At 37.4% G+C, this 26,645-nt stretch overlaps 1 protein-coding gene across 2 annotated transcripts; it reads right to left on the bottom strand.

The window, feature by feature from the left end:
* Positions 1–2,022: 2,022 nt before the first annotated feature.
* Positions 2,023–19,230, bottom strand: DUSP19 (dual specificity phosphatase 19). 2 transcript variants are annotated; one of them, XM_065931891.1, is made up of 4 exons: positions 18,833–19,230; positions 13,695–13,741; positions 10,360–10,512; positions 2,023–5,164 (listed from the first exon to the last, which is right to left on the bottom strand). In XM_065931891.1, the coding sequence occupies exons 1-4, from the start codon at positions 19,056–19,058 to the stop codon at positions 4,907–4,909; spliced, it is 684 nt and encodes a 227-aa protein (XP_065787963.1). In that variant the 5' UTR covers positions 19,059–19,230; the 3' UTR covers positions 2,023–4,906. The 2 variants fall into 2 exon arrangements, with proteins under 2 accessions (XP_065787963.1, XP_065787964.1); XM_065931892.1 differs by lacking the exon at positions 10,360–10,512.
* Between the last annotated feature and the right edge of the window lie 7,415 nt (positions 19,231–26,645).

Below are 26,645 nucleotides of genomic sequence, written 5' to 3'. Positions count from 1 at the left end.
CATTAATTACTATTTGAGCCTTTATTATCATAAGTTGCATGGTTGTAACATAGCTTGACCTGCTACCAGAAACACTCCACAAGGATAATTATTAAAATAATTGACTGTAAATTATAGGCTAGACAGCCTAGGTCCATCTGGAGATAAACCACACAATAAAAGTGGCAAAGTTTAATATAAAAGTTTATTAGCTATAATAGGATTGGAGTAATGAGGGATTGGTTAGCAAGGAAGAAGGAAAGTGCTCTAAACAATAGCGGATATAGGAAGAGCGGATATAAATAACAGTCACCACCACTGGGGAAGTGTTTAAGGAAAAAGTCTCCCAGGGTTGAAACCTGGATCTTGTTGCAGAGTGAAGCCATGGCTCACAGAACGGCAGAGGTATGGAAGAACTTTCTGGAAATGCACCCTCTAGGATGCCAGGCAAAGCTGTCGACAGGGAGCTATTTCACGTCATTCAGTTGTGTCCGACCCTTTGCAACCCCATGGACTACATAGTCCATGGAATTCTCCAGGCCAGAATACTGGAATGGGTAGCCTTTCCCTTCTCCAGGGGATCTTCCCAACCCAGGGATCAAACCCAGGTCTCCCACATTGCGGGCGCCTTCTTTACCAGCTGGGCCACAAGGGAAGCCCTGCTGTAACACCACCCCAGGGAACTCCCCCGGAAAGCTGCTGCCGCAGGGTGCTGAACAAGCCTGGCTCCCAGGACTAACTAGGTGGTGGAGAAGCTGTGGGCACTGTTGGAGTCTATCTGAACTGCAGCAGCCTGCCTTGAAAGCACACCAAGCCCAGTAGAAATGACCCTTCCTCCTGAAGCGCTCTCCCACACACAGCACCTTCTACTGACAAAGCGCAACGTCACAGCCACTGTCAAGAGAAAGGTATGTAAATTGCCCATCTTCCTTTTTATAGACACAATTATGAGTGGATTTGGAGCTGAGACAATAAATGGATAATTGGCACATAAGTCATTATTCTTTCATATCTTGCGTGAAAGCAAAATACTATATCCTGGACACTCTTGCTGGATGTTTGATCAACTTTTTAAAATTTCTAAATAACTTTGGTAGAAAATTATTGAGGGAATTTCCTGGTGGGCCAGTGGTCAGGACTCCAGTCTTCTACTGCAGGGAGTGCGGGTTCAATCCCTGATCAGGGAACTAAGATTCTGTAAGCTGTGGGGATGGCCATAAAGGAGAAAGTAAATTGTTCAGAACTTAAAACGGACACTCATGCTTTCTGTTGTGTAGGATGCCATGCGGTCCTGTTTCAGACCTGTTACTCACGTTCCCTGCTGTCGCCCTCATGCACTGACACGGCCGCAGATGTGACTTGAAGCTCACCTGCCAGAGCATAAATGATGACCTGCAGTGGGCACTGTGAAGCTGGCACAACAACATGCATCAATTCTTTTCCTTCCTTCCCCCCTCCCTCTCTTCTTTCTAACAAGAAATGTCTGAGTGCCTGTTATGGGGTACACAATGGTACAGATAAACAACATAGTAAAAATCTCTGCCCTCACGGGGAGCCCAAGTTTTGATGGGAAAAGCAACAAAATAAATAAAAATATATACAATTTTGGTGACAATTAGGGATATGCAGTAAATAAAACAAGGAAAGGCAGATATAAGTGCTAAGGATGGAAGCAGCTTGAAATAAGGTGGTCAGAGGTTTTACTAAGAATGTAAATCTCAGCTTAATCAGAGTAATTTAGCATCGTCTCTTGACTTAAAGTACTAGGATATGCTATTGAATTTTCACTGCCAATTTATCCACAGTAATGCCAATTACAAGAACTGACTTTAGCTTTTCACTTCTTTTTTTTTTTTTTTTACCTTTTCACTTCTTGAGATGGCTGGAGCATCAAATTTCCACAGACCTTTAAACTAATTTATATTCTAAAATATATAACTCTGTGTTTTGCCAACAAGATTTTTTAAATCCAGAATTTGATGGCAAATAAGTCTTTTAAAACAAATAACCTCAAAGAAGTAAAGATACTAATGGAAGAAATAGTAAATTTATTATTTTTATTAAAGTATATCAATACCCAGAAACAATAAAGGGCACATTATAAATATGGATACAAAACAGTAAGCCAAAGTTTCACTTGAAGCAGAAAAGTTTAAACTGTTTTAAGTATGTCAATGAAGACAAACCAAAAATGTGTTCATTATAAATACCATTGCATGTAACATATGAATATAAAACCTTAAAATCTTCTGCTTTAAAGTGTTAAATAACTACAGGTAACTAAATATGTTCAGGAGGCTTTGGGCAGAAAAATCAACTACTTAGGGGCAGCTGGAAAAATCAAATAATTCATTGTGCTACATTTCTGTTTTTTGTGGGTTTTTTAAATGTATTGTGGGTTTGCTTGTAAAGGTGTTAACTCACCCAGTTTACTGTGTAAGGTAAAAGGACAATACTATGATTTATACTTGCTACATTCCAGAATCTTTGGAGAATTTACCTTTGAAGGAGACTTTCTAAAACAGGGAAATCTGTTTTAAAACAGAGGCACAAAGTCCTTGAAATAGTTTTGTCACTCCCTCAAAACAGATGCATATTTGAGATCTGTTCATAATATGTGAGGGCTTCCCTGGTGGCTCAGATGGTAAAGAATCTTCCTGCAGTGCAGGAGACCCAAGTCTGATCCCTGTGTTGGGAAGATCCCCCGGAAAGGAAACGGCCACCCACCCCAGTATTCTTGCCTGGAGAATTCCATGGGCAGAGGGGCCTAGCGGGCTACAGTCCATGTGGTCACAAAGAGTCGGACACGACTGAGCAGCTAACACTCACTTTTTCTATAATATGTGAAATAGAGGATCATAGTAATAAAGCTCCTTTTTGTAAATAACTAGATATGACAGAGTGACATACTCATGGGAAGCCAAATAAACATGTTACATGTATAACCTACCATTGCCTTACAAAATACCCCTCATTTAAAAGACTGAATTCCCTTCACTGATTTATTTTGGATACAGCAAACTAGTACCATTTAAGAGAAAACAAAATTGATGCTCAATGCCCTTCTGTAGATGTGCCAGAATATACATGTTTGCACTGTAACCACATCACTACAGGCAACAACATATAACTACAGACAAAAATAAACCATCCGTAAGGAATAAGTTCTATTTAAGGCTTCATGTTCACATTTAATGGCTGAAAACTAAATAACAATAACCAAGGAAAATGTATTTAAATAAATACTTACACGTGACCAGACAAGGTTTACCCAGCAAATCCTCAGCAATATTAACTATAAAGACAATATTATACACCAATCTCATATTTAAGAGGATTCTGTCTGCCTTGTTAGACTTCAGACAGCTTACTGTAGGTTGATTATACTTATGCTGCTTCTTAACAGATGGAAAGTTCATAGCTTTGCACATGATGACATCTTGTCAGGCTATAAGCAATCTTAAAACATAATTTGCATTTATCACTTCTACTTTTTGCTCCTGCCAGCATAAGAAAGCCTGCTTTTTCAAATGCACAGATGTGCTCAATGTGCATTTTCCAACTTATGTATAGGAAAATGCTTCTCTCTATAATGTGTATCTAAGAAGAGCTCAAGATTTTCTTATTAAAATCTACAATGCAGTGTTATTTTCCAAGTCATGCAAGTCTACCTGAAAGCTCTTAAATTCTATCTTAATTATTATAATTAATCTTAAGTGCATTTTATTCTGAATAATATAAAGCATACCTGTAAGCAAATTCATAACGAACAGAGTTTAGCCTTGCCAACATGGAGACATAATAAAAAAAAGAAACCATTCAAAGCCTCTGGCCAGAAATAAAATTGTAAATGATTTTGGGCTTTCTAAAAATGTATTCAAAATTTCTTACAAAACCATAAGTGTTCTTTCCTTAAAAATATGTTCCCTAGTAGAATACTGAACTAGAAAACAGATCACATTTTAAAAATGATTCTTCAGTTTGAAACACTTTCCTACAGATTCAAGGAGATCAGAAAATTATGACATGGAAACCCAAAACAGAATGCTAGGAACCCAGAATAAAAAGTACACAGTAGAAGAGACTAGCACCTAATTAAAGAACCATACGCTCACAATAATGGAAGAGAGCACAGCTATACAAAAAAATGTTTAAAAATAAACACGGATGGAGAAGGAAATGGCAACCCACTCCAGTATTCTTGCCTGGAAAAGTCCATGGACAGAGGAGTCTGGCGAGCTGAAGTCCATGGGATTACATGACTGAGCATGTGTACACGAGGGTGGAGGGAAATGGGTTGGTAGCAATAAAGTGGTAGAACTAAAAAAAAAATAAAATAAAATAAAAATAAAAATAAACATGGAATATAATTTAAAAAGCAAAATGAAAAGTGGGTGTATTTTCATAAAAGGACATAAAAATTTTGTGAATAATGTAACTACTACGTAAGTATTGTGTAAACCTTCAGATTTTGGTTACCTTTTTGGGGAGGTTTAAGGTATTGTTTCTTAATCTTAAATTCTTTACAAAGAAATTTGCCTTCTTCATAGCACTTCATGTTTTTTCTTTCATGGAAATAGTTGCTGGCATAGAAAACTACCAGAAGTTTTAATCAACTAATTTAATCTTTCATGCTTTAATACAGACTTGAAATGTGTAAAGCTTTGCTTTCTATAGAAATCAATTATTGGTAATACATTGTTATTTTCCCTTAGCAAATCAAAGAAGCATTTAATCCCACATTATAATACTAAAGAAAACATGATATAATTTAAAAATTTATTTATACCCTAGTTTAGGACGATCAGTTGACCTCTATTTCCACTTGAAAAAAAAAAGCATGTGAAAAGGAGGTTTCTACTAGTTTACTCTCCAAAAGAGGAGGGAAGGTGGCTCCAGAGACCAACTCAGAAATTACAGTTGTCCTTCATCGGCTAGAATGTAACTCAGGAACTCTTGCTTCTTCTAATTCCTGTGGTTTGTCACATTTATTGCTTTCTTTGCCCCCTTGATATGTACGAAGCTGCTCCAGAAAGCCAGCATTGGGACATATGGAAGGCCTTGCATTTTTCACCAAAGAAAAAGCACTGGTAAATGAGATTTCTTCAGAATTCATTAGGAAGCCTATTACAATTGCAGCAGCCCTGGAAACTCCTGCATTACAATGAACAAGAACCACTCCATCCTATAATAAAACCAAACAAAAATCTTCATTATTTATTTAAGAAAAGTTGTACTGAAATCTTATACTATTTAAAAACTATAAGATAAAAATATTAACTTCATTAATTTATTTGACTCAATTTATTCAATCATCAGAAACCAATGCACTATAGGGAATGAATGGAAAAAAAAAATCAATCAATTAATCAACACCTTTTCCCACCTCCCAGGTTTGAAATGCTTTGATGATATATTTGGAATTCTGAAATTATCTTTTATTACCCTGAAGTAATCTAGTAAAGTACACATAAAAGCCTAATAACTCAGTAGCCACAGGCCTATAAATAAGAGAAAAATCAGAGGAAATATATGTGGAAATATAAATAAAACCACAATCATAAACTACACAGAAAGCTTATATACTAGGTACATGTACTGTTCCTATAAAGAAACTAGTGCCACTGGCTTAGAAATCTATCTATAAAAATGATCAGTAAGGAAAAAAATGTTCTTCTTTTAGATCTATTTTATTCTGGAGGGAAATAACCTAAAAAAATAGTTAAACTTATGAAGTAGTAAAATGTTGACTCAAATAGCTCATGACAACATGAGGTGGAAAAGGTAATTAGACACCAGCATGAGGTCAATAAATGCAAAACGTTTCAGGTAACTTGCAAATGATACTTTACAAGTGAAAAGGGACACAGTGCAGGACCGATGCTGATGGGGGTAATATTGCATTAATAATGAATGTGATATATCTGATGGATCAGCACCGATACAGGTTGGCTTATCTCAGGCCTGTTAAAAGTTAATGATCTTGATGAAATGTAGTGAATGGTGAGCACACCCTACAGAACCAGACATTGTAGTTACTTCATTTCTTGATTTTTCTTTTTGTACAAACAACATGGGAACAGGGAAGGGGAGAAAAAACCTTAAAACTGAAAACTCTGCCCAAAGCATACATTAACAATGCTATGTTCATGGTTTATTAGATTATTTTACAAGGTAGTTCTTAGATGCATAAATCCGTTGCAAAATTCCTTTCCTTGGTCTATTATAACAAGCGTAGCAAATGTATCTCACTTCAAGAAAGAAAGATGATTCACAAGATTAGTTAATATTTTAAAAATTCTCATACCAAAAAGACAATTTCAATTGTTTATATTTATATATTTCAGAGTCATTTCCAGATATTAATTGTTTCTGCATAAGAAAACCAAAACAAAAATATTCACTCTGCACATACAGAACTTTTCTCACTTTGTACAATGGTTCTTTTTAATAAGACTTAAGACATTTTAAAATCATATTACAGTAACCAACAGACACTGCTAAGGAACTTTTTTAAAAATAATATTTACTTATTTATTTGGCTGCACTATGTCTTATTTGCAGCTGGCAGTATCTTTAATCATTTCTTGTGGCACGTGGGCTCCAGTTCCCTGACCAGAGATCAAACCAGGGACCCCTGCAGTGGGAGCTCAGAGTCTGAGCCACTGGATCACCAGGGAAGTCCCACTATTAATGAACTTCTCTTAACGTGAAACAAATTAGATTTTCCAAAGAAACCTGGGCTCATAACATTAATAAGAGATACCCTCCAGTGTCATTTTCAATGTTTCCTGACTATGTATCAATTATCGCTATCTTATGATCTACACATATACTTTTGAAAATGAAACTAGCTTTATTTTTAGTCTTACAGTGTAATCAGTTTTAGCTATTATTTAATAATGTTAGTATTTTCTTCTCTCTTACCTTCTTTATGTAACAGATACTTTTCTGTTAGTTTCTACAGCCTTTGAATTTATTTACCTCTTATTCCTTGGCTATCATACTGCCCTTGAAAGTATTTTCAAAGAAACTACTAACTTCATATCCCCTTTCAAGAATTCAAAGTAATTACAATTAAATAATTTATAAAGCAATTTTACTTTTGCATTTGCTGTTGTCCTATGCTTAAAAGGCTTTTTCCTCTCCTTGGTCCAGCTAACCATGGCTTCTAAGAAGCCTGTCTCTCTGCATGAGAGGAGGGTAAGAGGAATATGCAAGACATCTTTTTATGTCTAGTACTTAGTGCAATTTTTGGCACATAGTAGGTATTCCATAAATGTCTGCTAAGCAAAAAAAATTTTGCTATGCATTTTGAGAAAACATTCTCTTAAAAAATCATATCACCATTTTGCTATGGGCAGACAGGAATTATAGTATTTCCGTTTTAGGTAGCCTGCTTTGTTCTCATGTTGTTATTAATAGCTTTTCAATTAGATGGCCAGCTCCTTAAAGGCAGCATCCTTTAGATACATGTATCCTAAAGATACATCCCTTCTATCTTCTCAGAATAAGTAACTCATATTTTTTTGACAGATCAAGTTCAGATCTTTTTAAAAAAATGAGTCTTTTAATATATCGAAAAATACATTAAAATACTACATGTGGTTGTATGTATTGGTGAAAATGGGTGATCTTAATTTTTACTTATTTATATTTTTCCAATGTTACAAACTACTTACATGTTTTTAAAATCACATCTTATAATTAATAAAGTAAATGTGGAATATCAAATACACATTTCATACTAACAAACAAAATCTTCTGCACATAAAAAAGGGGATCAAGTAAATACTCCAGTAAAGAACTCTTGAACCTATGGAAGTTATCTCGCTACTAGCATGTCATTGTATTTCTGTCCCTTTGGGCATAAGCCTGGCAGATAACATATTAGGTGGAGATACAAGAAGGACAAAGAAACCAAACAAACAGGGTTTTATAACTACAGAGGAAAATGAGGAAAGACATGGGGAAATGAAAGACATTCTATTTGGCAGGTATATGTGAAAAGACGAAAACAACAAACTAGGGCCTAGGAAGGTAGTTTTGAAATAGGCAGTTCACCGAGTAATCACATTTAATAATACCTGAATATACAACAGGCAAAATCATGAAGAGATTTCTTCTAGGGAAAAAAAAAATAGAATAAAGAAAATTCAAGAATTCTATTGCTAAAGTTAAACGTGCATTATCTAAACAATAAAGAGTTTCCAGGGTAAGGAAATAATGGCTGAGGCTAAGGTTCCAGTAAAACACATAAGGCTTGAGAAATTAGAACATAGTACAGAATTCAAATGTATCTTACAGAAGAAACACTCCAGGCATCTCCTCAGATTCCCTTGATGCCATCATCACATGGACCCTCAGCTGGTTCCACCTCGGCTGCCTCCTCTGTGGCTGACTGTTTCCCGTAGGCCTACTGAGTTCTGCTTCTCTAAGAACCCCTGGCTCTTCCCCCATGTCAGTCTCTGCATGGGCCGGTACACCCTGAGTTCTGGATTCTCTTGCTGCTTCTGAACTTGGATGGCAAGTCACACCACAGGGCTTCAAGGTGGCTGCTGAAAAAGTGGGGTGCTGTAACCTGGAACTGTGGGGTGAGTTACCTCTCCATGTGTAAACTCTGACCAATGGGACACAGGAGCTGAAGAGAGCCAGGCAGGTAAATTCTCTCTCTTCTCTATCTCCCCAAATCTGTATTGAGGTGCAGTGTCTTTGGATTCCTGCCTGGGGATGTCTTGGGTACCACCTTGCCAAGGAACCAGCTATTTCGCTATCAGCTCATTGTGAAGCTGTCGCTCAGCAGGGTAAAAACATCATCTTACATTGCTTCTCATCCTTTTCAGAATCACTTCCCTTTCTTCTCACTCTCACTGCCTAGGGACTGCACCTCTCAAATGAAGCATCAGCTCTAAATCCTTGCCTCAGGTTCTGTTTTCTGAGAAACTCAAACTAAGGACCACTTTAATTAACTCTTTTAATTAACCACTTTAATTAACATGTGACAGTCTAGAATCTATATAATTTTTCACAAGCTAAAAGAGTGACCAATATCAGGCTTTGAATCAGAAAACCTCTTTTTTTTTTAATCCAAATATCTACTATTAAATAAGGTTGACTAGTTTAATATTTCTCCAGCAATCTAGAGGAAGGTTATCTAGAACAGTGTTGGGCACATAAGGCACTCAATAAATATTACTAAATGAAAGGAAGGAGAGAGGCAAGGAGATAAGGTAGAAGGAAAATCATTAGAATTTAATTAAGCTATAATGTTAACTATCGTTTATTGCCAAGTGCTCCATGACAGTTAACTTTTCTCTATAAGTGCTTCTACATTCCCATCTACTTATCTCACATAAATTTTATTTATTTTTTTATTTATCTCACATAAATTTTATAAGAATTATATATTGACCAAAAATGATATAATTTCAAGGCATAATAATTGGTAAAGCCAACCTAGAAGCCCTGTCAGAGTGTTCCCTTGGATCTAGTACCAAGATCAAAGTACTGTATTTTCTGTGGATCTTCTAAAGTCAGAGAAGCAATGGACAGCTTTTGATCAGCATTTTCAAACAATCTTAGTAATATTCATCTTCATAAATACACTAAGGACCAGAGCAGTCTCTGTTCCATAGTTCACCTGATTACCTCGCAAAGTGGTCAGAGGGCAGATGGTTAGAGACGATCAAAAGGAACCTTAGTACTGGGTTGGCCAAAAAGGTCATTCGGATTTTTCTATAAGATGTTACAGAAAAACCCAAACAAACTTTTTGGCCAACCCAGTTGAGCAGAAAATTTTAAATCTTAACATTTCTTAGGAAGGCATAGGAAGATGAGAAATTAAAGTTAAAAAATAGAGACTTCCCTGGTGGTCCAGTGGTTAAGAATCTGCCTTTCAATGCAGGGGATGTGGGTTCGATCCCTGGTTACAACAAAGATCCCACATGCTATGGGGCCACTGAGTCCAGATGCCACAACTACCGACCCTGTGCTCCTCAACTAGAGAGTCTGAGTGCCTCAAAACACAGAGCATGCGCGCTCTGGAGTCTGCACACAACTGCAGAGCCCATGCACTCTGGAGCCCAAGTGCCCCGGCGACAGGGACACCCACGGGCTGCAAGATGAGCCCGATGCCACAGTCATGGCCCAATGCAGTCAGAGCAGTAACAGTGAGTAAATGAAAGAAAATAAAGTTCAAAGTAAGGACCTCATGGGAAGACGCACAACTGGAGGACTGAACAATTATAGGAATTAACGAAATATTGTTGAAGGGGAAATTTCATAATAGTTCTTTCTTATTCATTATAGAAAGAAGTGGATGATGGACCAATATTTTAAAATTTCTGTTCTTGAGGAACTGTGAATCAACACCAAACTTACCTTCATTTTTGCCTGTTCTATAAATTCAAAACATTCTGGAAAATAAGATAGGATATCGGTCTCAGGCAGATCCAATATAGAAATATTCTTATATATAAAGTCATTGAGGAAAGCATTTTCAACTCCATATGCAACATTGAGAATATGAGTCACCTTAAAGAGAAAAAAAAGATAATTTTTTAAAAAATTCACATGAATTAGGTTAATTAAACCTAAAAAATTAGGTTTAAATAAAATTAAACCTAATTAGGTCACTTAGGTTAATTAATTAGGTTAATTAAACTGAGATGTTGAGATCTGTAACAATAATACATAATTTAAGCATGACTCACTTGGGCTTCCCCGGTGGCTCAGTGGTAAAGAAACTGCCTGCAATGAAGGAAATGCCAGAGGCGGAGGTTCAATCCCTGGGTCGGGAGGATCCCCTGGAGGAGGAAATGGCAACCCACTCCAGTATCTCTGCTTGGAAAATTCCATGGACAAAGGAGTCTGCTGGGCAACAGTCCAAGGACTCACACAAAAGTGAGACACGACTGAACACATGCACACTTGAGTAACACTTCCTTCAGGGAGCCTTCTCTGCCTGCCTCATCCCTCACCAGAAGTGCTGGTTCTACACACTCATATTGGTTGTTACTGTTATTTAGTCGCCATGTCATGTCGACTCTTTTGTGACCCCCATGGACTGCAGCCCACCAGTCTCCTCTGTTCGTGGGATGTACCAGACAAGAATACTGGAGTGGGTTGCCATTTCCTTCTCTAGGGGATCTTCCCAACCCAGGGATCAAACCCGCATCTGCTTGGCAGGTAGGTTCTTTAACACTGAGCCTCCAGCGAAGCCCATATACTCCTATAGTACCCTCTATGTGTCCTAAAATAGCCCTTATCACCGAGTTTGTCTCCCACATTGTGCTGGAAACCCACCAGGGTAGAGACCATATTTAGCCTACTCACTTTTATAAGTAAGCACTGTGCGTGAGCAGGAAACTTCGCACAGAAAGTACTTAAAATATCTGTTGAATAAATCAATTAATGTCCATTAAAAAATGAAAGTAAGGGACGTGCATTAGTAGCAGTAACTTCCCTTTCAATACTTACTTCCCTACTTTCCTTTTGCATTCTTTGTAAGTACAGTCGTTCTCAAGTGTGGCTACACACTAGAACTACCCAGGGAGCTTTTTAAAAGTCCAATAGGTACACCCTGAGTTCTGGATTCTCTTGCTGCTTCTGAACTTGGATGGCAAGTCACACCACAGGGCCCTGGGTTTGGTTTCAAGGTGACTGCTCACCCAGGGAGGTTTCCAAAGGCACCAACGCCAAAGGGTCTCAAACCCAGAAATTCTGATGAATTAGTCTGGTTGAAAGGGGGGATGGTCGTGAAAGATTTGCTTTCAAAATGTGAGCAACCTCCTCCTCCATCTATGCGTTCAAGCTCCTTTCCCGGAGTCCACCAAGCAAACAGAAGCAGCCCTGTGGGAAGTTCTTTAAGAGAATCCAAAGGCTAAAAGGATCGGATTCTGCCTTTCCTGCCCCCACTACCTTCACAGGTGTGGCTCTGGCAGTGCCTTGCTAATTGGCTTCCGGTGGACACCTGACTTAAGCTGGACTGATTTAAGAAATTTAGAAAGAGGTGTATGAGACAGAATAATCCACACACTCAAGAGCTTTAAGACAGCCATTTTGTAGTAAGTGTTATGAGAAGCTGAAGGATCCCTGCTTCCAAATGAGAAGGGCAGATGTGCAGAGAGGGGCCGTGCGCCAGTGGATGCCCTTCTATTCTCTGGCACAGCCACTCTCCTCCCAGGTTCCAAAGCGCTCCCCCCGCCCTCGTCCCCCGGCCCTGAGATCATCGTGTGCATTCTCTTTCCTTGCTCAGGTTTCTGTGGTCCACAGCCACAAAAGTATTTACTAAGATATTCAAGGAACTAGACCTCATGAAGAGAAGGCCATAAGCTATTTACAAACCTAACTGCCTCGTGGAGGAAAACAACAGAAAAAAGCCTCTAATCTACTTGAGAAGGGGAGGTGGGAGAATTCTAGACAGAAGGGAAGAACACTTTTAGAAGATACTGTCTGAAATGTCCTTCTGCCTTCCCTGGTGATGGCCTCTCAGGCTATGTCAAGTTACCCTCCCACTCCAAGAGTACCTCTGGCCAGAGCTGGATGACTCTGTCTTTAATTACATAATAGATATTCCAATGTTGAATAATACTGATGTGTTTGCCCTGTCTTTAGAACTATATTCTACATCCCCCAAAGACCAAAAATGAGGTCTGACCACTTACAGAATATATCTGTATCTATCACGGGATTATGACGATGACAAAATGAGAATCTTGGAGAAACCTGCTGAAAGGTAAAAGTGCCTTACAAATATTGTGGGCTATTAAACTATACAAGGTCTGGGTAGTTTCGCTGCTTGGAAATGCAGTTTGTATGTGTATTGATTCAATGATCCTGCTTGAAAAGAACTGTCCTAAGTCACAGGTCATGGTGGTGGTGCTGGAAGTGTTAGTCACTCACTCATGTCCCAGTCTTTGCGACCCCAAGGACCGTAGGCTGCCAGACTCCACTGACCATAGAATTCTACAGGCAAGAATACTGGAGTGGGTTGCCATGCCCTCTACCACAGGATCTTCTAACCCAGGGAACAAACCCAGGTCTCCTGCAGTGCAGCAGATTCTTTGCCATCTGAGCCACCAGGGAAGCCCAAGATGGAAGTAGTGGGGACCTAACCTAAAACCTTTCTAGCAATTCAAGCATACTTCCAAAATGCAGTTTCAGAGGTCCTTTCAATGGTTGACCTTGGGATGCCCTTTAAAATAAGGATAATTTGAACAGCCCCTTCATTTAGTACTTAGTATGTGCCAAGCACACAGGTTAACTCACTTAAACCTCACATTTGGGCAATATCAAAATTTTAATTTTTGAAGTCGTTCAAAAATCAAAACATTATTTAAAAAATCTTCAACCTGTCCTTCTCCACTCCATTATCGCCCACCTACATGGTAACTACCTTTATCCATTTCTCATATATTCTTTTAGGGTATCTTTAAAAGATATTTATATCTTATAAGATAGATATTTATATCAAACATTTTATTTACTCTCTTACACAAAGGCAACACTGCGGGGATTTTTGGCCCCATTTAAAAATGGCCTTTCATATCAGTATTCAAAGACTTTTGTGTGCTTTTAAAAACTATATAGCATTCTGTCATTGTTCATTTAACCAATTCCCTACTGATGGAAATGTGGGTTGCTTCCAATAATTTGCTATTATAAACAGTGCTGCAGTAAATAACTTGGAACACTCCTGAAGCATTTCTTTTTACCTTGAGTCTTTTCAATGTATCCAGATCATGAGCAGCATCTTGTGACCCTATAAGAAATAAATCACATCACCTTGAACAGAAAAATAATTATCCTGACTTTTAATCTGAATTTTGTAACAATTTTGTTAGTTATTCATTTATTTTAAGAAATACATCTTGGGAGGACCTGAATCCAACTCTTTGAAAGATAATTCAGAAATATTCATCAAAAAATATTCATCCTGTAAATACTTTTGGACTCTGAAATCCCACTTCTAGGAATTTTTCCTAGAAGCCATGGGCCTAGGGCCATGGATGGGGCATTGGGTTTGGGTGGATTTTTGTTTGTTTTTGTGGGGTTTATTTTGTATTACCAGCAATACTGTGAAGAACATCCTAATAGCTAATCTTTGCAATATCCAGAACTTTTAGGAAAAATCCCTAGAAGTGGGATTTCAGAGTCCAAAAGCACTTACAGGATGAATATTTGTGATGAATATCCCATGAAAATATATACAGCCCTTTGAAATGAGAAATGTAGAAGAATATTTATTGCATGGAAATATATTTTCAATTATATTAGGTTATAAAAGCAGGTTACACAACATCAATCATTTTTGTAAAAACAAAAACGATGTATATGCTTAAAAATGGGCAGGAATTATATAGAACAAAATGTTACAGTAAGATTATAGGTGACTTTTTTCTTCATGCTCACATGTACTTTTTATAGTAAGTATCTATTTCTTTTGCAACTGAAGAAAAGAATATTAAAAAGACACCCACAAAATGATTTAGTGCCAGCTCATCTGGGAACACTCAGTAACTTAGAGCAAACACTGTTGGTCTACAGAGTTCCACCCACGTTCCATGCACAACTAGGGCTGTACCCTTTTCCAGTTTCTCCCTGTGAAAGTTGGCTTCCCAGATCTCCTACATCTGAAAAATGACTCTAGTTAATAAGCAAGTTTATACAGGAGAATAACTAGTTAATATAAAGTGAGTTACACAACTGAAAAATAGAGCATTTATTATTTAAAGATTCAAGTATTTTACTTTCCTGAATTAGGTTCCATTTCTATAGAAAACATTTTTTTCACCTTAACTGTCTGGGAAATCTGCCAGCTTCTACCATGTGATTTTAGGTAGCTGGAAGGTCAGCAATATGCTGGTTGGCCAATATTCTCTTGGTAATACAAAGCTCACAGGCTCCTTACTGAATTTACATTCAAATTTATTCTACTTAGAACTTAGGCTATCAAAATATTAACATTTGTTAATGGTAGATATGTAATTGCTATAGTCTGTAATTTTTTACACATTTGAAATACCTCATAATTTAAAAATAAAAATTCTCAGTTTTCTGTAGAAGTCCTATTCATCTCCAGGAGGAGAAATGGGTTAAAGTAAGTTAACTGAAATTTGGTGGTTTTATATGCATGCTATCTTTTACATAATAATTTCACTCTATTTCTTACAACAGAAAAAAGACAAGAAAAGAAAGAAACAGGCATGAATGAAACTCTTTTTTTTCCTACCCTCAACTGTCACTATTGTATTTCTCGAAGCTGGATATTTTCATTATTTCCATTAAATACACATACACCCCAAAGAGAATGAGTTAGTCATTTTTCAGAGTTGGTTGTTACATTTTGAAAATGATTTCCAGGCTATGAATACATTGATTCAAATTCAGTGTTCTTGAGACCAAAGCAACTGACTCTTCAAACACAAGGAGAGTGTTAATAGTGTGGCCGGATAATTTCAGTCAGTACAAATGGACTTTATGTACTTGTCCTATGTGTGTCATCTAATACTTGGTAGTATTCCGTTCATGTTACTTCTCTCTAAATTCTAGATATAAACATTAGCTTTTCTCCAATTTTAAATGGTTGCTTTGCGTCGCAGTCTTCTATTAAGCTTTTGTTGGAAAAACACTGATTATTAAAAGAAATACTCTAAATCACTACAACAATGTGTTATTTAAACCTTTGTTTTGAAAAAGTAGAATGTATCCTTTTATAAACTACCCTAATTAACATTTTAAAACAAATATCAATTTTAAGAATTTTATGATTTTAACAGTAGCAACATTAATCTATGATTGTGTTAAATTTAATAGAACTGAATAGCAAATCAATTTTAACTGTATGGTAATTTAAAATAACAAAAAGAAGTTGATGAATAGGACTACAACTAAAGAAATAAGTTTAATAATAATAATGTACAGTTGTATTTTACATTGACATAATCCAATAATATTCATGACCCTGGCCAAAAATTATTATGGAAATATTATAGATGAAGTAATGATTTAGAAAGCATATTACGTGCTATTGGAGTTGGGACTTCTAACACATTCAGTGTTTTGAAATCATATGTAGCATAAAAAATAGGCTATGTAAGATCTCTAGAATTCTGTTTCTGTTTTTACTGAAAATACCAAATATTGTATAAATTCTGATGTAGCATGTCTTAATTTACAAATCTCTATTTTTATCATCACAGAAATAGACAAAAAAATTATTAATGAAACAAACCAAAAAGATATTATTACATTACTGAAAAGGGAAATAAATAATATTCTAAAGAGAAACATTTTGGTGAAATTTGTAGGAGTGAATGTTCATAAATGGATAGAAATAGGAGCATAAATTTATATAATGATAAGGTAAAATAATATTCATGAAAGAATTTTACAAAATAAAGAGCTTTACAAATTTGATGTATTATCTGCCTTCTAAAAATACTGAGTTTCCTAGATATCAGAAATCCTCTATAACCTTATGTGTTAGTCGCTCAGTTGTGTCCGACTCTTTGCAACTCCAAGGACTGCAGCCAAGAAAACTGGAGTGGATTGCTATTTCCTTCTCCAGGGGATCTTCCCGAACCGGGATTAAACCAGGTCTCTCTCAGGGCAGGTAGATTCTTTACCATCTGAGCACCAGGGAACCCTTATAACCTTATAAAGGATTCGCAAATTTTCACCTAGAATTGAAGATCTCAAAATGTCACCGATTGGGACTTTGTAACAAGACGGACATAACAAGAAGTAAGTGTACCTTTTTAAAACTACCCAAGATAAATGGAATTTTCCACTTTCACAAATCAAGTTGGATTTAAGAAAAGTCCTAGTGAGATTTGTTGTAAAAATATAATTTGCAACACCAAGGACAAAAACACTAACTATGATCTTTTATGAACCTGTTAGGTATTTCAAGGGTCTATGTAAGATTTTTGAAATGCAGGAGCTTGGGTGAATTTATGAGCAAACTGAAAAAGATACAGTATATTTGTACAGCTTTCCACCTTCTTTATCCACCACCCAAAGTAATATTTAATTTCATGTAGTACTAGGTGAGAGCTGTGTTGCTTTGAAGAGATAAGGAAGCTTTTTGAAGCAACCTAGAAACAACCCCTGTAGCATTCACCTGGAAAAACTTTAAATGTAACCATGCATAGGTCCCTCGGAATAAGTTGTTTGTAACCATCTGCCTCTCTTGTAACCATCTCCTTCTCCCAAGAAAGGAGGTTGTACCTGATGAAAATATCTCATGCCCTGATTCAAAGAGGAGACCATGTAAAGACTAGTTTCAGAAGTCCCTCCCACCACTCATTCAAGATCCTGGTAAGGTTCCAATGCCAGTCTTAGAAGACTACCTTGATCAGCCCACTTTGGATAAGTCTAGATTTAATAAATAAGCAAAGTTCATGAAGACTCTGAAACAGTGAATGATCATTTTAAATTCTACCATAATTATTTTAAACCATTATTACTACAATAGGAGCCAAATAACCAAAAAATGTGCCTGGATATGTTTCCTTCCCTAGAAACGCTGTGCAAATCCTGGGTGAAATTTTCAGACTAACTAAATGACTACTAAATTTTTCACTGTGCTGCAGAAACTAACTGGACATATTTATTTGGTGAATTTAAAGACAGGTCATGTAACAATGCACACAATACATACTACAATAAATAACTCAAATGTATACTGCAATTGATATGTTTCAAAAAACTTTTGCAACAACTTTAGGACAACCCTATAAGATAAGCAGATATCCTTACTTCAGTTTTACAGATGGTTTCTTGGAGGACCAGAAAGAATTAATGAGTTGCACTAGCTCATCTACTGTAAGTAGAGTAGGAAGAATGAGGCTCAAAGCCTGGACTCTGAGGCAGTATATGTTAATGATGGAGAGCAGGAGTGACAGCAGACTTGAGCTGTGCAAGTTATTTAACCAATTAAGTTCAATTCCAATCTGAAAAATGGAGCTGATGATCTGTTTCACAGAGCTTTTAAAAGGAGTGTGCACATCACACAGCCGTCTCACTGGCTATTTCTGACTCCCAATTCAGTGTTCTTTTTACACAAGAGGGGCTTGGTTATATAAATATTGAAAAATCATTGATTTTTCCAAGTCTTAATTTCTCTATTCATAAATGAAAAATTATTCAAACCTACTTAAAACACTGTTGACTATTTTTTAAGAACACTGCATCACATTTGTGCCAAGTTAACAAGTTTGCACATTCATATCTGTGCTTCATTTGCTCTTTGCGAATTACGCGTTGTGCAGGGAATCTGTATTTATCATAATACAAGAAATCATAAACCATCAGGCTCATAGCCATAAAATAACAATCCACCTTCTTAACAGTCCAAAAACAGACACCAAGAACAGATGTGGCCACAGGAGGCATGCACTCCATATAGTTGCAACCCCAGGGCAGGCAAACAAGCACTTGTCTTTTCAAGCATTAACTTTTCTACAACTTTAACCCTCATCACTAGTAGTCTTGCTTAATAAAAGCATTATTTTTAATTTGATAATCTTTTAAGGCTATATCGTTTCATAATCCAGTAAAATACACCACCAATGTGTTGTCCTCCAGACAAGTTAGAAAAACAGGAAAAACGCTTTTCTAAAATTCAAATACCAGGTGGTACGTGCTACTAGAAACTATGCCTCTTAGGTTCATTGTGTGGCAGAAACAGTCCTAGGCAGCTAGTGAAGTTCCATACCCAGAAAAGGAAACATTTCAATTTTCTGGAGCTTTTAGCTGATAGCACAGACTACTATATACTAGGGAGAAAAATGAGAAGTAATATGGTTAAAAGAGCTCAACGATTCAGCGGCAAATCAAATATACTCACCCAGGAGCAACCATGGCTTAATAACACCAACTTGCAGGTCCAAGCTAAGGTCCTGCACATAACCACAACCTCCCCCGCCGCTCGGCTCTGTTTCTTCCACAACATGAATTCTGGCATCTTTCCATGTTTCTATAATTTTCTTTCCAGTTAGCGTTGTCACCCTGGTGCACTGCTTCCTGAGATTATTCCGGGAGAATGCCTTAATTTCCTGGTTAAGGGAGTGCATTACCTGAGCAGTGGCTAGGAACAAACACAAGCAAATCCAGCCAGCACAGTGAGGGGCCGAACTGAGCGTCCCTTAGTGTTCAGGTAACAAAAACAACCTCATGGGCACACGGGCCGGCAGGTAACTCTAGCTGACACTGGCCGGGGGGCGAGACAGCCCGGCTCCGTTTCTCCCAGCGCCGCAATGTAAGCAGAAGTTTGATTGGCCGTTGAGAAAGGGACGCCGATTGGATGCTGTTTCTCCTTCCTGTTAGCGGGAAAGAATGCTATCCCGGCGGACGTCTTTCCTGTTGTTGCTGCTTAAAGCTATCTTTTTTATTCACGCCGATTGGTAAAATATAAGAGATAATTGCCGAGCTGGTACTTCCTCGCACCTTAAAAGCAGTGGTTTTCCGGACATATTCGATCGGTGGCACTTGTGGTTGGTGACCTGGGTATCCCTCCTGCTCTAGTTAGGCTACCGCGCCCGCTCGCCTGCTTTTAGGCTAACCCGGGGGCTACAGCAGACGTTAAAAGTTAGACTTAGCTTTCTGTGTTCACACCTTTTCTTTCTGCTGTTACTGCCAAGAGGAACATTTACTCGATTCAAAAAAAAAAAACAAAAAACAAAACACTGTTATGTAGGCTAGTAACAATTTAAATAAAATTTGCAAAAGTAATTTTTTTCTTTTTAATTTTCTAATTGTATATAAACAAGATAAACAAGAGCTTAATATATTTTCCCCCCTGACTTCTCGCCTGCATTTTCATTATCAGTAAAACTGCTGAAAAAGACTTCATGCAATAAATACACACTCTTTATAAGAAGCATTGCAGCAGTCTTTTCATACATAGTTTCAGAAATTGGTGGTGCAAACATCCACTTTTACTAAACATCAATTATAGAATGATTCTTTAATTAGAATCATTATTCTAATAATATAGAATATTCTAATAATGAAATTAAATGTAGAATTAGAATTCTATATATTATATATATAATTAGAATATATTATATTCTAGTAATATAGAATGTATTACAAAAGAATGATTTGTTTTTCTCAAGAAATCCCAATTCCTTTAAATAGAAACTTTTCTTAGCCCACCTAAAAGACAATGCAACTTTGAATGGACTTACACATAGCATATAAATTCATGTATAAAGTGACAAAGTTGCTCTTAAAGAACACTTATTCACAACACCACATATTGAAATTTTTGTTGTTGTTGACATTGATTTAAACCAAATTTCTCCCTATTAGCAAGAGTGAGCTATTAGCCCAAGCTAGCTACCCGGCACCCTAAAATGAAAAACTCAATAACTTTTTTGCATCACTTAAACAAGTATGTCTTCATCAAAAACTACTCTGACCACATATTTTTCCATGTATTTATCATGAAGTGATTAAAAAAAAAAAAACAACTATTGAGCACACTAGATGCTAGGTCCTGTGCTTATAAGCAGTTTTTAAATTCTAAGTGTTATATGTCAGGTACTTTACACACATTATCCCATTTGCCTCACCCCAAATTTATTATGAGGCCATTGTATTATAATTACCTACATTTTACAGCTGAGGGAGCTCAAATGCAGAGATTGCAAATAAAATATCCTACATTTCACAGATCATAAGTTTAGACCCACAAGTAAGATTTAGGTTTGTTTCAGTCCAAAGCCTTAGTTCTTGTTTACTATGGAATACTGCACTGCCCCTTAAGTAACTGTGTTAACAAATATTTATTGAGCAGTTACAATGTGCCAGGCACTGTTGTAGTCCCTGGGGATATAGCAATAAATAAAAACAAAGTCCCCTCTTTTATGGAACTATTTTCCAAATGGAGGGAGCAGATGGACAGATAATAAATGAATAAACTGTAACTATGTTAGGTCATGAAATAAGAGCTAAAAAGAGAACCTAAGTGAAATAAGGTGACAGAGGGAAAGGGCAGTGTGCTATTTGCTACAGGTTGGTGAAAGAATTCTCCTCTGATAAAGTGACATTTGAGTCGATACTTGAATGAGGTGCAGGAGCTAGCCCTGTAGATACCTAACTGAAGAGCTCCGCAGGTAGAAGCAACAACAGCTAAGACAGGAGTGTGCTGCTGAGAGGTAGGAGTTGGGGGGGTTTAAGGAATTGCCAGCTCGCAAGTGTGGCTTTAGAGAGGGATTGAAGAGAAGTGTTGAAGGAGGAGAGGAGGGCAGAAAGAAATGGCGGAGACACTGGATCTGATTCTGAATGAGATGGAGAGCCACAAGAGAGAACAGAATGGCGGAACCTGTGTTGTGCTACCCAAATCCCCCTTCAGTGAGCCCCTGCTGTTTAGATGTGCTATTGGCTGACTGGTAATGACCCCTTCAGGACTGCCTCAGCTACAGAGGGCTGCCTTGCCTGAGCTTGCAGCCTTCATGGAACAGACCACAACCAAGACTGACTGATGAGGTAACATAAAGACCTGGCTATCTTAGCCCAACTTGAGACAAACTTGAAGAGCCATTCCAGCTTGAAAGACCAACATGTGGTTGGCCAAGTCTATCACTGGGCCTGCATAACCTCTTGACTTCTGCTGCAGCCTGATCCTTCCACTCCCTTCTACAAATGTTGATCCCAAAAGCACTCCTTTAAAAAGGCCTGCATGCTAAACACTACCTCAATCTGCTTCCAGGGATCCAGTCTGTGATAAGTGACATGCTAGCTTATGCTGTAAAACGGTGATCTTTCTGGCAGCTGTGAGGAGGAGTAGAGGCAACATGGAAGCAGGGAGATTTGTTAGGAGGCTATTACAATGACTCAGATGGAAGACAACAGTTACTAGGGCTAGAATGGCTGTAGATGGGGAGGGAAGACACAGTCAGATGCTAGATATATATGAGAGCTGAGCCAAGAGACTTTATTAGTAGACTGATGTGGGAAAGATTAGGATAATTTTTAAGTTTTTTGGCCTAAGCAACTGAAAAGTAGATCTGCTATTTACCAAGAAAGGAATGGTGTGGCGATGAAAAGCTCTATTTGGGACATGTTAAGTTTAATGTACCCATTAATCTACCAAATGGAAATGTCAAGTGGGAAGCCGCACATGTGAATCTGAACTTCATAGAAGAGATCTCTGCAGGAGATGGAAATTTTGGAGTAATCAGCTTTAAGACACCATTAAAACCATAACACTGAACGAGATGATCTAGTTATGAAGGTTGATAGAGAAGCCAGACTTGTGCCCTCATTTAAGGGTCAGGAAGATGAGAAGGAGTCAGCAAAGGAGACTAAGATGAAGAGATCTTGGAGGTAGGCGGAAAGGAAAGAGAGACAGTTTTGAGAGTATAAATAAAGCGTTTCAAGGAGAACAGTGTGATCAGCTGTGTCACATGCTGCTGACAGTGTTGAGGGACATGCAGACCAAGCTCTTACACTAGATTAAAGGCCTCCTCAATGAGAACACATGCCATTTCCCAGCACTATACAAACATTGCTTCCTGACAGCTCTGTGAGGGAAGTAATATAGACCACATTTTTTTTTTTTGGCCATTTTTTTTTTCATTTATTTTTATTAGTTGGAGGCTAATTACTTTACAATATTGTAGTGGGTTTTGTCATACATTGACATGAATCAGCCATGGAGTTACATGTATTCCCCATCCCAATCCCCCCTCCCACCTCCCTCTCTACCCAATCCCTCTGGGTCTTCCCAGTGCACCAGGCCCGAGCACGTGTATAGACCACATTTTTACAGAGAAGGGCATTTAATGTGCAAGGTAGAGACTAGCCTTTGGGCACAGTTTGGGTTTGTTTGTTACTAACAAGAATGGTTGAACACAGTTCCATCTTACTCAGAAACCCATATTCTTTGTACCACATCATTCTGTAATGGATGAGTAGAACTGTCAACTACACGCTGATAGCTGCAGTCCCTGCTGATAATACTGTAATACTCACATGTTAGTATCGCTGGATACTTAGACACTGTGCCACTCAGCTGTTCATTTTACAGAAGAGTAGCCCAAGAAGTAAGCTTATTTGCCCATTGTCACTACTCGTGGTCCCTGGTCCCTTAACGTAGTATCTAATGCTTGTTCTACTGTATTATATGGTTATCTAAAAAGTCCTTTAAGGGAAAGATTCCTTTTCATTAAGCTAGCCTGTGGGTGGGCAGAGGAGTTGGAGTTCTGGCAGGAGAGAAATAAGAGGCAAAAGGTCAGAAAACCTAGGCAAGAGGAAGAGGGCAGCGTTCCACCCGCAGGAGAGGCATTGCTAACGCTGAGATTTGAAAAGGATTGTTTGATAAAGGTTTGATAAAGGATTGTTCTGGAAGAGGGAGCATGTTCTTATAAGAATTAAGGGGTATGGGGAAAGGGGGGAAGTGTGAATTGAATATGTTCTGGAATTTGTTGCCATGTCCACCATATAATTTCTCTCCTAACAGAATTAAAATGTCTATACCAAATGCTATGCACTTTTCTAGTATTATCTCTGGACATCACTAGAATCTCACTTTTGGATAAAGCACAGTTGACTGCTAAACAATACAGGGTTGAACTACATGAGCTCCATTATACGCAGATCTTTGTTAATGATTACTGGACCACAGTACTACACAACTCTAGGTTGGCTGAATTCCCAGATATGGAACTTATGAATATGGAGGGCTGACTAAAGTTACACTCAGATTCTTAGTGGTTCATGGCTTAGTGCCCCTAACCACACATTGATCAAGGGACAACTAAAATTGAAATGCAAAGAGCTAGTAAGCAGTGGCTCTTGTACTCAATCTCAGGTCTATTGGATCCCAATAGACCTTCATCCCACTACATATACAACTTGTGACATATTTCATAATAAAATTGCTATGGAAATATCTACTTTTCATTAACTCAGATATGATTTATATGGATAAAAATATTTATAAATAATCAAAAGTCCAGTTGGCATGCAATTTTGGCTTGAGTTAATAGTCTTAGTTCTGCGTTTCACTGAGAACAGAGACAGCCTGAAATGAATACAGAAAAAAATCAGATTCATCTTATAACACTGCTCACTTTGCAATCTTTTCTGAATTATTTATTTTTTTCTGGCTTTGCTGGGTCTTCATTGCTGCAAGTGGAATTTCTCTAGTTGTGGAGAGTGGGGGCTACTCTCTAGTTATGGTGTGCAGACTTTTCATTGCAATGGCTTCTCTTGTTGCAAAGAAAAGGCTCTAAGGGCACAAGCTTCCGTAGTTGCAGCACATAGGCTCAATAGTTGTGGCTCGTGGGTATCAGAGTTGCAGTGCATGGGTTTGTTGCATGTGAAGGGAGAAGGCAATGGCACCCCACTCCAGTACACTTGCCCAGAAAACCCCATGGACGGAGGAGTCTGGTAGGCTTCAGTACATGGGGTCGCTAAGAGTCGGACAAATGACTGAGCGACTGCACTTTCACACGTTGGAGAAGGAAATGGCAACCCACTCCAGTGTTTTTGCCTGGAGAATCCCAGGGACGGGGGAGCCTGGTGGGCTGCCGTCTATGGGGTCTCACAGAGTCAGACATGACTGAAGCGACTTAGCAGCAGCAGCAGCAGGCATGTGAAATCTTCCGGGACCAGGGATCTAACCTGCATTGGCAAGTGGATTCTTACCCACTCTACCACTAGGGAAGTCTCTGCAATCTTTATAAAGACTTTTTTTTTTTTAATCAGTTCAACTAAAACAGTTTTGAATGCAAATTTTCTTTGTGAATACAATATCTCACATGAATTTGTTATTGAAGCTTTTGATTATAAAACATTGTTTGCTTATATATGCATGGTTATAGCAATAAAACAAAAGAAGCAACGAAACAGAAGCAGGAATTTTCTATATTTCCTTTCAGATATTAATTATTTGCATGTCTGTGGTAATATTTAAAGATCTCATGTAGCCCAAAACAAAGTGAGGTTTTTTTTTTCAAAGCCTGAAACAAAAGGGCTTAGGGTATAATTCAGAAATTTAAAGTTCAATCTGTTGTGATATCCATTTTTTTAAGTAGGTGCCACACAGTTTCTCATTCTTTTTTATATGTTCTACCTACCTTCACTCCAAAAAAAATATTCTGTTGTTATTTTTGAAATTACTAACAAGCTGGACATGTAAATTATCTTTAGTGCAGCCACTTCTGTGGTTCAGAACTTTACAACCAGGAAATAAATTAACCAGCAACCATTTATGGAGTATCTGCAATGACCTTAATATTTCACCAAGGACTGTGAGGTCACCCCAAAATGGTATTTCATTAAATTTAAGATACCACTGATTATAAGACACACCATTATTTCATGTACCACCAGGAAAGAAGTACTGCCACACACTTTTACAAGATTTATGACAATGTTGATGTTAATTAAGATGTATCTTTATTTCAGAGAAGTTAATAATATGAAAGCATGTGTATTTCAGAATAGATAAAATTCAACAACAACTAAAAATAGGTCCTGATTTCTAAGAGCTTACAATTCCATTTTGGAGGGAAAAAACATCAGCAGAGAAAATGAAATCACAGAATAAGAGAACTAGTATTAGCAAAAACATAGAAGTGATAAGGATACATGTTTCAGGGGGAACTTTCTAGCTCTTTAAGAAGGGGACTTCTTAGGAATAAAATTTACACAGTATGGTAGTTTTAGATTATGGAAGCCTCACAAACCAGCTGGAAATTTTGGGGCTTGTAGTGTTTATGAAGAGTAAGAGTGATATGATAAGAAATACTATATAGGCTGAAGAAAATTGTCAAATGACCAATTAAGAAGTAAAGATAATAACCCATTAGGGATGTGGTAACATGGATTATGTTGAAGTATATACAAAAAATGGATCACTCAAACAGTACTTTTTAAAAATAAATGAAAGTTACTGAAAGAATAAATATAGGAATTGAAGTAAGAGGCTCATCAAAGATGACCTGACAGTTTCTAGCTAGTCTTGTGAGATTTGTGAATTGTATTTTTATAGAGTGTTGAGGAACATAATTTATTTTACTTAGTGCCTTCCATAATGTAAGAATTTAATGAATATTTCGTAGACAAATGAGTGAGTAAAGCTAGAATATTTGCATTGTGATGAGATCATTCATGTAGAAGTGATGGTTGAAAGACAAGAAATGAATTTATTAAAGGAGTCAGTATAAAGAAAGCCCAGCCAAGGACAAAATTCTGGGGGACAAATCTTGGGGACCTAAAAAGCAAATGAAACATGAAAAGGAAGCAGATAAGTTATAGAGGCCTGTAGAAAACCTGAGCCATATTATCAAACGGTAAATACAGTTTTTAAAGAAATGTTGTTCAATGATATAAAAAATTACAGAGAAGCTAGGACACAGAGAACCAAGAAGAGAAAACTTGACATGATAAAATGAAATCAAGTAATGATTTTATATATAAGAGCTTCAATAAAGTGGTGGGGACAACTGTCAAATTAGATTAAAGGAATTTAATAGACTGGAGGTGCAGGCAGACAGAGGTTGCATTTAGAAAATTGCTAGATTGGCAATGACAGAAAATTCCATTCTATAGTGGAACCTCAAGAAATGTTGACCTCTTCACTTTCTGCCAAGAATTTATTCTCCTTTAAACATCTTTAATTGCATTAATTACAAAAATGCATGCAT

The sequence above is a fragment of the Muntiacus reevesi genome, chromosome 3 (assembly GCF_963930625.1).
Source record: "Muntiacus reevesi chromosome 3, mMunRee1.1, whole genome shotgun sequence".
Taxonomy (NCBI): Eukaryota; Metazoa; Chordata; class Mammalia; order Artiodactyla; family Cervidae; genus Muntiacus; species Muntiacus reevesi.
The sequence above is the reverse complement of the archived record's forward strand: the minus strand, read 5'-3'. Positions and strand labels throughout refer to the sequence as shown.

Excerpts from the sequence above, each read along its gene's own strand:
- DUSP19 (XM_065931891.1), bottom strand. The coding sequence starts at position 19,058 with ATGCACTCCCTTAACCAGGAAATTAAGGCATTCTCCCGGAATAATCTC. Across the intron at positions 13,742-18,832 it reads TAAGCCATGGTTGCTCCTGG|GGTCACAAGATGCTGCTCAT; the intron begins GTGAGTATATTT and ends TATTTCTTATAG. Across the intron at positions 10,513-13,694 it reads ATACATTGAAAAGACTCAAG|GTGACTCATATTCTCAATGT; the intron begins GTAAAAAGAAAT and ends TTTCTCTTTAAG.